This window comes from Dermacentor silvarum, chromosome 7, assembly GCF_013339745.2.
Source record: "Dermacentor silvarum isolate Dsil-2018 chromosome 7, BIME_Dsil_1.4, whole genome shotgun sequence".
In the NCBI taxonomy this organism is placed as follows: domain Eukaryota; kingdom Metazoa; phylum Arthropoda; class Arachnida; order Ixodida; family Ixodidae; genus Dermacentor; species Dermacentor silvarum.
In genome coordinates, this window is record NC_051160.1 from 11,234,725 (window position 1) to 11,247,611 (window position 12,887).

General features: G+C 46.6%; 1 protein-coding gene across 1 annotated transcript in view; it reads right to left on the bottom strand.

Moving 5' to 3' along the window:
• Positions 1 to 12,887, bottom strand: part of LOC125946827 (uncharacterized) — a 28,266-nt gene extending 15,379 nt beyond the window's left edge. Inside the window, exons 1-5 of the mRNA XM_049670912.1 lie at positions 12,695 to 12,887; positions 11,439 to 11,506; positions 9,139 to 9,240; positions 4,384 to 4,434; positions 2,177 to 2,240 (exon numbers count right to left, since the gene is read on the bottom strand). Coding sequence (XP_049526869.1) covers positions 2,177 to 2,240; positions 4,384 to 4,434; positions 9,139 to 9,240; positions 11,439 to 11,506; positions 12,695 to 12,827 — 418 coding nt within the window. The 5' untranslated portion in view covers positions 12,828 to 12,887. The remainder of the gene's footprint in view (positions 1 to 2,176; positions 2,241 to 4,383; positions 4,435 to 9,138; positions 9,241 to 11,438; positions 11,507 to 12,694) is intronic.

Below are 12,887 nucleotides of genomic sequence, written 5' to 3' on the forward strand. Positions count from 1 at the left end.
CAGTGGACGAGCAAGGGAAGCCTCAGCGTGGGAACTTATCTTTGTCAGAGCCCTCACAAATGTGTTTGCTTGTTGAAACGTTAGCTCCAGACTGAGGTTTTCCTCGCCAACCTCTGTTACTCAATTGAAGTGTTCATCTCCTTGCAACCTCTTAGCCTTGTTTGAATACATAAACCGATATCTTTTTTTTCCACATGAAACCGTAAATTGCATATTACAAGGATTTGTGAGCATTAATTGGGCTTGCCTATATGTTTATGTAGTGTCCTTGTTTAATCACACGACATTTGCAGAATTCCTTGTAAGCACTGTTGTCCCCATAACGTTCCTTGGTTTCCCTACGAGTACTCCACTTGTGTCAAAGCCTTTACTGCCACACCTAAACACTACATGTGCAGCAGAAATATCAAGAGCAGACAATATGTGCTGGAAAATTTAGCATAACATTTTTTTCCTACACGTGTCTCTCGCCAATGTGTTATGAAAAGAATGAGACATAGCAGCCCGAGATTTGCTGACACTACATCTTTGCCGAGCACTTTTTACAGCGTAAGCTGTTATCGGCTCATTTCAGTAGCCAGTTTGGTTGGCGATGGTGTCCGCCGCCGGGGCCGGTGTCCGTAGCAGTTATCGCTGGGAATTAGAAAAAAAAAAAGTAGATGCCCAGTTCCCGCCGGGATCGAACCTGGTCCCGCTGCGCAGGTGTCAGATAGTCTACCACTGGGCAACGCCAGCGCTTGCTAGGCTGCTGCGGAATAAGTGCCCTATAGGCAACCTGCAATGCAGTTTGGCTGTACATGTAGCGCCACCTAGCGATGGCGGTGTGCCCCCGCGAGTAGGTCCTCAGCGCCATTTCACCTTTGTCCATACTGCGCTCAGGCGCGCATGAAAGCCTCCTTTTGCAATTTTTCAGTGGATTCACCGCGACCTCTCGGCATGCAGCTCCTCCGTGAAAAGTGTGAACAAAAAGAACAAGCGCAGATATTGCTGCTTTAAGTATTGTCGCAATCTTTTTTTTTTTTTTTCGCAATCGTGAAAGGGATGTCGGCATCAAATTGTGCCGCTTCCCTTCAAGACCGTGGGAAGAAACCGTGCGACTGAAGTGGATCGTCGCGATTCAGCCCGTCAAGTAAGTTTCGCTCTTGCGATTTTCTGTTTAACTAATAAGGCGTCAACGCAAAATAAAAAAAAAGAAAATCACACGTGCTGTACAGTTGTGTGCTCTGTTTAATACTGGACATCGCTGTATATAATACACGTAGTTGACGATAACGAAATATGCGTTGGCTATCAGAGCTGATCTGTCATAGTTTTTTTTTTCGTCTATCATTGAATTTCTACGCTAAGAATTTCCAAACTAGTTAACTGCCTGACTGCCAGGCTCGAATTGCAGTATATGTAGACGAACGTGTTGGTTACTGAACCGTAAATAGGTTGCTTAAAAACAACTAAAGAATGCTTAATATTAGTAAACTTTTAGAAATGTCTCTCCCCAACCGAGGAAGGGAAGCTCGTACTGAACGCGGAAGCGTTGGTTTCATAACGAGAGTTTCGTAACTGTCTCGCTTTTTAAACAGTTAAATTAATGTATTCGCCTATTAGTTTCCAGTCAATAATCAGTCAGTCTGGCACAGTGACTATAGCAATACGCCCGCCGTGGTTGCTTAGTGGCTTTGGTAGTGCGCTGCTAAGCACGAGGTCGCGGGTTCAAATCCCAGCCGAGGCGGCCGCATTTTGATGGGGGCGAAACGCAAGAAACACCCATGTACGCTGCATTGGGTGCACGTTAAAGAACCCCAGGTGGTCAAGATTAATCCGGAGTCTCCTATAATCAGATCGTGGTTTTGGGACGTAAACCGCCGGAATTTAAGTTTTAACTATAGCAATACCACAAGTAGCAATAGTTCGTCGCATTCACGCGGAACCTTATGCTAACTAAAATTAAGAGTCTGACGAAATCTCGTCAATTACGGAATAATCGTGAATAAAAACAGAACAGACGCCAACATAGGCTGAATAAATTTTAAGAAAGATGTTTCGTCTCCCACGTGAGAACCTTCTTTTAAGGAAATCATTGTGAACAAGGCTTGCTAATCGTTAAAATATACCCTTAAGCTGGGAATTTAGACCTTGTAAGGCGCAACACATTACTCGTGAGATAACCTGTGTCTCGTACCTTGAACGCTCTTCCAATCTCCTTGGCGCGTTTCTAGGCTGGTCAGGTTCACACGTTTCAGTTCCTAGAACATAAAAAAGAAAAAAAGAAGTTATGCAGATACAACGCACATCTCGAAATCTGCGTGAATCGAAGCTTTCGTGAAGCGGTTAATCAAGCGCTATAAACGTGCCCATTTCACTCCTTCGTCCTTGGCATAAATAAACTGGCGCGCGCGCGCGCGCATGTTTTCTCGCGCACCCGCTCTATACGCAGTGTGACACACGCGGCGATCATTTCAATGAGCTGATTGGTTTTAGCACAATAGAAGTGTACGAGCAGTTGTGGCCTGAATATTAGAGCATCGGCCATGCTTTACTAGGGGGCCGAGGCTCGATCCCACTATCGGGCAACTTCTATTTTTTCTTTTCTTTCTCTTCTTTCTTTTTTTTTTTTCTTTGAAGCATGAGCTATTCGGCAAGCCTGACAGCATCAGCAGCCACGCCCAGGAAAGTCCGTGAGGGTTCGCAAATAAAGTCTCCCTGTAATAGATGTTCGATGCTGTATGACGTACACTTGTACTATCGGCCAAAAAAGTAAGCGGACCACGGCTCCGGCGGCCCGAGCGGCTGTCTGGCCACAACGGGGCGCTGCTGTCTCGCTCCGCGCGCTTGGGTCGAGAGTGCCGTGGGTGACGTTAAGCTTCTCCCTCACTCTCGCGCTGGGTCTTGTCACGCTTGATAAAATGTCTAGTGCGTCGTCCGGTTGCTCTGCTGGTGGCGATGAAAGGACCGTGCATAGCCGGTATTCAACACATGGCACTGTCGCGCAGTAGCCGACAGCCGCAGGGAATGAGACCCCGGCACTGAAAGAACGAAGACCTGCTCTGTTTTTTTTTGGACACTTCAAGCGGATTTCTGCCGTTGGCGTCGCCGTCGCCGTGAGGTTCCGTATAAAGTCCAAGGGTGATAAAATCGTCGCCGCGCCCCGTATTCTGCATGTGCGAATGAAAGCGCGCGAGGGACGCGCGCTTTCACGGAGAGCGAACGCACGGCGGAGAGCAAACGCGACCGTCGCGCGAAAGGCCGTGGTACAGTCACTGCTACAATTTTATTTTGCCGATTGTACTTTATAATAAATTAACACTTGGGTGTCAACCCTTTATTATATATAATTGATTGGATAATTTTGGCCTGCGGTACCTATGATAGTGAGCTTTCCTGACTTCTATTTATGTTATTTTTCACATCGATAGAGGGTTGAAAAAAAAAATGTGGGCAGCTTGCACTAGTGGTGCAAGGCTTGAGTAAACAGCGGAGCTGGTGATCGACCTAGCTTCTTCCAGGTTTTACTAGACTTGACTAAGTTTTTCTAGGAAATGCTAAGTGTTGCTAGGCACGGTATTCTGAATCGGCTCGCCGCCGATGCGCAGATTCTCGCTTGGCCGCGCGACGCGCTTCAAGATGAGCGGCTTCTTCTTCGGGTGTCCGGATCTTCTTTGGTCGTCCCATGTCAAGGCTACATGTGCTCGCCACAGAGTCAATGAGAGTTCTGCCGCCGTCGCGGCGGCTCCGAGCTTTATCTCCCCGGTGACGTCATGGCCAAGCTGCGCTTCCACACTTGCCGGGGCGTGGCTGGTCGAAACCTGCTGAGCCGCCGAAAGAGGCGCCGGCTGCAGTCACGGAAACCGCGTGCGTTCCGCGTGAAAGCGGGGAAACGCGGACGGCTTCGGCAGCAGCTCTGCGCGTTGCCTCGTTGGCGCTGCTACAATTTCTCTATCTCTATCGCTCTCATTTTCTCTTTCTCTCTCCCGAGCATGCTCTCGCTGAAAGCGGGGAAACGCGGACGGCTTCGGCAGCAGCTCTGCGCGTTGCCTCGTTGGCGCTGCCTACCAATTTCTCTCTCTCTATCGCTCTCATTTTCTCTTTCTCTCTCCCGAGCATGCTCTCCTTTCCTCTCCTTAACGTCCCATGTCAAGGCAACATGTGCACGGCACGGAGAGGAGGCGGAGCACACGCCGCTCCGCAAGATGGTTGCTAGGCAACGTGCGGTGACGTCATCGCCAGGGGCTAGGCGAGGCGACGACGCACAGCTAGGCCGAATTTTCTGCTAACACTCCACGGTCGAACCAAAAGCTTAAACAGCTCCGCGGTTAAAAACATGCCTGTGCGATTCACTCGTTGACGAGCCTTACACACGCTACTTATTCGAGGAGGCGTGCGACTCACCTCTTTCATGTCGACGGTGTAATTGTAGACGCAGCTGTAAAAATACACCAGCTGAAAAAAAGAAGCCCATTCCAGAGCTCAGGATTGATTTCACGAAACAAACAGAGAGGATTAAAGCGTTCCACCTTACAGCTTCGCACAAATACACTCGGTTCATGTGTATCATGATTGAGCGCCTATCCGTATAACGCCGCCGCACGTCAAAAGATTATGGCGCGTGAGATCAACGAGAAATTTGAATATCTGAGCAGTTTGTGGCCGCAGCTATGCAGTAAAACAGAGCAACACTATGTTCTTCGCATGTATAGAAGCAATGACGGGAAATCCAATTGTGGCCGGACTGCGCATGCCGAAGCTGCGGAGATATTCGGCATTTCTTCGTATCCTGTGGTACCCAAACTTCTGACGCCGACTATATCGCGTATGCAGTGGTCCTTCGTTTTCGGGTTTTCTATTTTTTTACAGCGAAGCTGTTATAGGCTAGGTTCCAGGAGATCGTGTCCGGCAACGGAAGTAGATAGACGGGAAGTAGATCAACAATTTTCGGCTCCATATGCGTGGTGGTTTTCCGCCAGCTGTGCCTTAGCACAACTGTCAAAACGGATGATAGGTGGCCCATTGTTATACCCCTCACCAACGCCGATGCCTCTTTCACAAGTGTCGCGATACTCGGCAGCGGCACGTCCCACCAATCGTTGTACCCCTCTTTCTCGTGACGTAAAGATCGCGCTGTTATCAGCAGTTGCCCTTCGGACTCGCTATGGGATGGACGCTTGTTTAACCACATCTTCCAGGATCCTGACGCTGCCATGCAGTATGCCGCGGCTATGAATGCTGCGGCTCATACGCTAGTCTATGACGATGGGGCGGACTTGACGCAGCAAACGCACTACTTGGCCATCGCGCTGGGCGAAAACAAGGCGCTCGCGTGATATATCCTTGCTCTTTGACGAACATGCCGAAGGCGCTCAATATAGTCAATAATGATAATACATAAATTCACTATAGCAGACCGACCATAGTCACAGCTTCGCTGGCTTCCATCTTCATAGTAGTGGAAGGGCTCTGAATTTTTTTTATTCGGGATGTAAAAATTGGGTGTTATTTTTAAAGATAAAAAACCGCAAGAAGAAAATGGGTGTTTTGATGTCTGGTGGCCCAAGTAGTTTTTTTTTTCTGGTTAGAAGTTTTACAAACGATTAACACAAGCAGATGTATAATTTTGAGCACAAACGTTCTCTTTTGGTCAAGCGAAATCACTCACAAGAACATGCAATGATAAAGAGCTATAGAGCTGCTCGCAAATCATGTGACGAACTCATCTCTATGAATCCTCGTTGTCAGGCATTATTAGTATACTTTTAAAAGGAACCACATTAACAAAAACAAGAAATGAAGACAGGTTTGACGATCCCTTGTTTGCGCTTGTTCTCTGCACTTTCTTTTTAAACGAAACAAAGAAGTACAAAAGTAACGGACACGGGCATGCTTCGCAGGAGGTGTGATGCTTTCCCTTATCTTACATCTCCTCGTTGACGTGCATTATCATACGCATTGGAACCATTTCTGCGTCCACCTTAGACATGTCGGGCTTTTCGTCTGGATCTGTTGTCGTCCGGTTTTACTGGTTCCCGATGTACGCTGTAGCTTGCAACAGAATTAATGAGATATGCAGCTAGAAGAATCAGTCGCCCTTTGAACGTAACGTAGCTGGGGAGACATTATCTCAATGTGACAGCTGCATACTGTTCATGATGCAAAGCAGCATCATCGCTGCGTTAATTGGCTTCCTAGCGCATTACCATTGTTTACATGTATGCGACGTGTGGGAAATACGACGCAGGAGGCGTCGTATTTCCAAGCGCACCCATTAAATCGCAGTGTGCTATTGTCGTATTCTTGTAAACGCGGCTACTAAAAAAAAAAAAGCAACAAACTTTCGCTTACTCAATGTCAGCAGGCGCTTAATGTATTATATTTCTATATATGTACGTGGCATGCAGCACGTTCGTGTGTTATATCTTGATATTGGTTTACCTATGATATATCTTGACCTGTTGCTCACAAAAAGGGGACAGCGTTCATTAGTTTTGTAACACCTGTATTTATTTGTAACCATTTACGAAAGAACAAACTTTGGGGAGAAATTGGGTTAGGGAAATTTTGTTCGGGGTACAAGAAATCAGGAATTCTTGGGTTTTACCCGAAAACGATGGACCCTAAACGGTATGTTCTCGCCCATTCCCGGCTCCTACCAGTTTCCGACGCGGAGGCTCTTTATAGACGTGGTCTAACACGAACTTCCTGTCAAGATCCTTAGCGGAAATTGCGACATTGATGACTTACAGTTGATGAAGTTTTCGAGGGAAAACTCCTGCCAAGGTTTGTTTATCAACCATGTGCGCCTGTGAGACAGTATAAGCGTTGCAAAGGTGTCCAATAAACATGTAAAGGGTAGATGGGAAATCACAGATTAACCACAATAACATGAACGGCATACGGTATGGCCAACTGTTCTTGAAGGAAACGCCAAAGAATTCCGGAAACTGATGAACAATGACACAAATGCCTCGACAATAACTTATTTTGTAGCAATGTATAAGTCCACCCTAACGTGGTGCACAGTCACACTAAAGAGAAAAAAAAAAGAATTTCGGCTGTAATTACGATATTTAACAATAATATTAACAATATTAGCATTTAACAACAGCACAAAAGAAAGCAACTCTTATTGCGAGAGGGTGTTTGATAAGCCATAAGAGGCGCAAAGGTGAAATACTGGTGACGACGTGGCCTTGAAAGTCAAGACAAGTTCTCGCTTCAGTACACCGTGACGTATCGGATTTTGACGACGTCTGTTCGGGTCTCGCTTAATCATTAAATATTGACTATGTTGTAGCCTAAAAGGGCCAAAGACTGAATTATAGATGGCTTGCACTGGGGGGGGGGGGGACGTCATTGTAGCCGCCATGTTGGTGCACCGACACGGTGATAAGGTGGGTGCGTGACGTCACGTGAAAGCTATCAATTGACTATAAAGACTGAACCACAATCGTCCCAAATAGGAAAAAAAAAGATACTTTAAAATTCATCACAATGACGTAACAACTAAGTTCCGGCGCGAAAGTCAGAAAATCGAACTTTGACCTTCATTTTCTGTTGTAATAGTCGACTAGTCACCCGCCGTGGTTGCTCAGTGGCTATGGTGTTGGGCTGCTGAGCACGAGGTCGCGGGATCGAATCCCGGCCACGGCGGCCGCATTTCGATGGGGGCGAAATGCGAAAACACCCGTGTACTTAAATTTAGGTGCACGTTAAAGAACCCTCAGGTGGTCCAAATTTCCGGAGTCCCCCACTACGGCGTGCCTCACAATCAGATCGTGGTTTTGACACGTAAAACCCCATAATTTAGTCGACTAGTCACCATGACATTACCGAGAATAGAATTTCGTAGGAATAGCTTTCCGCTTTGACCTGATCTAGTGTTTCTGTTTCGTGGTCATTTAAGGAGTTTTTCTATGGAGTTAATGCGCGCTCCAGTTATTCTGGTTTGATTGCTGATTAAGAGTTAATCTTAAAGAGTGGACTATGCTGCACAGATGGGCCACAAAATTCAGCGGAAAAGTGAAATTTCTGCGTACCCTGCGAGGAAAATATGGTCTAGAATTCAATTCAGTTTCAATCAGTAGTACCTTTCACGGCCTACACATCAGTTAGAAGCGGCATGTTCCAAAGGGACACTAAAAAACAACATTACGTTGATCTGTATTAGGAAATATCGATGCTTCGCCCGAAAGGTGAAGCATCGATTGCGATAGCAAATTAGTAGACAGCCATACGAAGTAAGAATAGTAGTTTTATCGGCCGCATAAAGTTGTAAACATTCGCTTACTAACTAAATTAACAAGCACGATGTCACGCGCGCACAGGTAAAAATGAACACATCTCGCTCGATGGCCGTGGAAACTCGCTGTTCAAACGCTGGAGTGAGGAAGCGCGGCTGCTGCAGCGAGCGAATTGACCTTCATGCTGTCTCTCGCTTCAACGCTAAAGGCTCGTTCACACTAGGCTGACACGACAGCGTATTCCTTTAAACCGTTGGCCACAGCGTTTTCCGTCCTGTAAACTGCTGTCGCCAACAGCCGGCAGACCAAAACCGGTGTCGTGTCGGTCTAGTGTGAATGAGCTTTAAGTAAACGTCGAAAGCACAGCGCATACGAAGCTACCGGCACTCGGCGAACATTGTCGACAATGCAGATCGCTCTGAAGATGAGGCCCAGAACATTGTCGACAATGCAGATCGCTCTGAAGATGAGGCCCACGCGGGCGCTCACTTTGCCCACATCATATATCGCTTTCACGATACGGCGGCCACGCGGCCGCGCCGTAAGCAGCAGCCGCCGAAGCGGAGCGCATTGGATTGCATCGGATTGTAATTTGAACATACGAGAAAACATAATTATGTTACCCGGAAACTCAAAATTACACTAGCTCTGGAGATGAAATTTTTTCTTTGTCGACGCGACTGTGAACACGCACGGACGCAGATAATTCACTGTAAAACTACAACCTCGAAAGAAACACGAACGGCCCGTGTCGTTGATCGTGTATCTTTCGTTAGCGGTAAACACGTCACACAACCTTAGTAGACACAGTGACGAACTGTTGAGAAACAGACCTCAGCAAGCGCACCCGTGTCACCCCGAACAGGTTCTCGGTTACAACAACCCAGCCCGCGTTCCAACTTCCACTTACGTAGTCCGCGTCGTAGCAGCCGGTTTCAGGACTTGGTACCATCATTCGGGAACAGCCGACCAGGACCAGGAAGTCCCGCGTCGTCCTATTTCCGCTGAATCCCTGCATAACGAAGCCCGATGACCAATGGCCATGTCTACAGATCATGCCATGCACTCTCGCCTGCAGCGAAGCTGAGCCAATTGTTGGCGGGCGTAACTATATGTTTGCCGACTCTGAGGAGAGACACCTTTTCGGTATTTATTTATTTATTTATTTATTTATTTATTTATTTATTTATTTATTTATTTATTTATTTATTTATTTATTTATTTATTTATTTATTTATTTATTCAGGTACTCTCCAGGCCGTGAGGCGTTACAGAGAGGAGGGTAGTGTCCTTGACATTTGAATTATTTTACTTAATGTGGAAATAGTTAGGACACTTCTCGACTAATATTGTTCTCTTGCACACCGCCTGTTAAAGAAGACCCCACAAGTGGAATCGAATACACAGCGAAATACGACACAGTATCGGTAGATGTGCGCCTCGAAATTTAGCTGGCTTGAGTACAGAGCCTTCTTTGTCATGCACCCGCCGCTTTTGCTTGGTGGATACGGCGGTCCGCGCTTGAGCACGCGAGGTCGCGGGTGCGATCCCCCCCCCCTCCCCCTCACTTTTCCACCTTCTTTCAGTCGTGTACGTACTTTTCGCTGATGGCAATACGATTATCCGCGGGGGTGGTGAAAATTAAATTGGAGCTCGCCAGTACGGCATCCCTCATAGATCAGATATAGCTTGGGGACGTCAAAACTCAACATATATGCTGCAGCCATGCAGTCTTAGTTCTGCGAATGGTTAGGTCTAGTTTTGCATATCTGTTTTTTTTTTCAAATGCAAGGACAATCGGCTGTGTGCTATGTGAATGAAGCTCCGCGGCATCACGTCGTCGCCTCTATATAGCTTCATCTCCTTGGCGGTGGAATTCGTAATAAGCATAGGCTGTATATTTCTATATATGTATTTATGTCAATCTGTTTAAAAAAAGAGTTTATCATCATGATCATCATCATGATCATCTTCACAAATCTGCATCGAAAGCTGGAGCTTCGTGTCCAGACAGTGTGTGAAGTCACGCATCCTCATACACGGCTTAGGAGGAGGAGTAGAAAAAAAGGAAGAACGCAGGGAGGTTAACGGGAAAAACGCGATTGACTACCCTACGCTGGCCGATGGGAATAGAAAGAAGTAAGAGTAAGGAAAGACGAGGTTAATGCGGGCACACGTGTGGAAGGCGCCACGCAGTCAATGGCGTTCACATCGGCCAGCCGCCTCCAAGAAGCACCAAAGCGCCTTCACATGCCTGACGGGTATGGGACGCCAACGGGTACGGTTATTGTCCCTGTATGTGCTCCTGCGGGGGCCTATCCACAGTGACTACGGTGTTATAGTAGCGCCTACGTGCACGGACAGCATCCGATCGCCCAATCGTCGCAATGCATTGGGGAGTGATTCTCTTTGGGATTCAAATCGAGGTCAGCGCCAGAATAAATGCTGGGTGTGCTCTTCGGCACCCGTCGCACGCGGCACTGTCGGTCGTTCCGATCCGTGCATTCTAACACTTCGTGAAGGCAGCTCCTAACCACAGCCCATACAAAAGCGACTACAGTATGCCAACTATAGTTTTAACAACTGAAATCATAGTTCAAACAAATGTCTGGCCGTCATATGTGACATTATTATTTGGTTTTAGATTACGCGCGCGCGCGCGCACACACACACACACACACACACACACACACCACACACACACACACACACACACACACACACACACACACACACACACCACACACACACACACACACCACACACACACCACACACACACACACACACACACACACACACACACACACACACACAGCCCATACAAAAGCGACTACAGTATTCCAGCTATAGTTTTAACAACTGAAATCATAGTTCAAACCAATGTCTGGCCGTCATATGTGACATTATTATTTGGTTTTAGATTACGCACACACACACACACACACACACACACACACACACACACACACACACACACACACACACCACACACACACACACCACACCACACACACACACACACGCTCAACCAGGTGGTCAAATATCCGGAGCCCTCCACTACGGTGTGCCTCATAATCAGAACTGGTTTTGGCACGTAAAACCCCAGAAAGAAGAAGAACACACACACACAAAGAAAGAAAGAAAGAAAGAAAGAAAGAAAGAAAGAAAAACACACACATTGAAAAATAGGCATGCAATTTGTACTTACGCCCAGAGTGGTACTGTTGAGACCTGTCTCAGTTTTCACTTTGTCGACGCACGCTTGGTCTACTTGGTCTGCAAATGACAGCGCGTTCTTTTCGAGGCGAAGACGAAATGAAGGCAGTCCCATTCTTTGGACTTATCATCCACTGTACCGCCGAACACGTCAACCGCGAGCGTTTCTGTTAACATTCGACAGAAACCCTACATCTCAACTTCAGCAGATAGTCGATCCTATCTCTATCGTTAAACATGTGTTCCGTAAAGTAAGTACTTTAAACGTTTAACCCCTAATCACTAATTAACTAAAACAATTAATCAGGGACTATCACAAAATATTCATGTCTTGTCATTAGTCGCGATCGGGTCACTATTGTTTCACCAGATAAAAAATGTATATTATCTCTGCTGCACTCTATAAACGTGGAATTTCTTTTCTGACGGCTAAATTTGGCATCGCGTTTTACTTTCGACAGCTAGTTGCATTCAAGTTTGCAGTGTTTCGTGGAACTCCTTGTGGCTGAAGCCTCTTGTGTGTCATATATACATCCGAGATACGTAGTCACGGACAATTTCACTTGCTACAGCAAGTTGTACTTGGTGTTAGCACTTGTTCATGCCATCATGTTTGAAGTCTATTTTGCAGCACAATACTTCATCATGCAAAAAGCAAACAAAGAAAAGGAAGGTGTAAAAAGAAGCAAAGGTGTGCACCGAAATCTTTGAGGCAACAGCCGTCATTCGCTGAGTGCATACTAGACGGCGCCACAGTACCCTGCCGCAATGAACATATACGGGCACACACTTCACCAAGGAAGCTACAGTATATATGCGGCTTGTCAGTGCAAGTTCGTCAAGGTGAGCCTGAAACTGCGATACAGAAGTTGCACTGTGCGCAAGGGAAACCCGAACGTGCTACCGCAAATCCTCTCAGTCGCAGTTTTACGTTAACCTCTCTTAAAGTTTAGCTGACTCCAAACGCGGAAAATCTTTTCGGAGCACAGATGTAGTGAGAAAAGCTACATTTCGTCATTAGCCACGAAAACTACTACTTAAGGGTGGACATTAATTGTCGCATGCAAAAGTGCACACTATATGTATAGACTTTTTCTTCTGGGAAACATGCGTTAGCAACGGCGTTCTTCTTTTTTTTTTTTTTTTTTTTGCGAGGATTCCGTGCTCCGAAAAATGTTGCAGATGAGGTTGCACGCGCATTCGAGCGAAAATAGGTCGTGCTTGCGAAAATACGAAGTCGTGGCTTACCGGGCTCAAAACACCACCGCGATTCCGCGGCTCTGAATACAAACATCGACAAAACAAAGATAACGACTGTCTTGTATGATACGATGCCACCGCTATGCATACGCCCTGTGTGCTTCGGCATCGTTGACAACATTTAAGCCTCGGTGTATATATCTACGTTGTTTTTTTTTCTTCGCGAAGCCATATCGCCGAG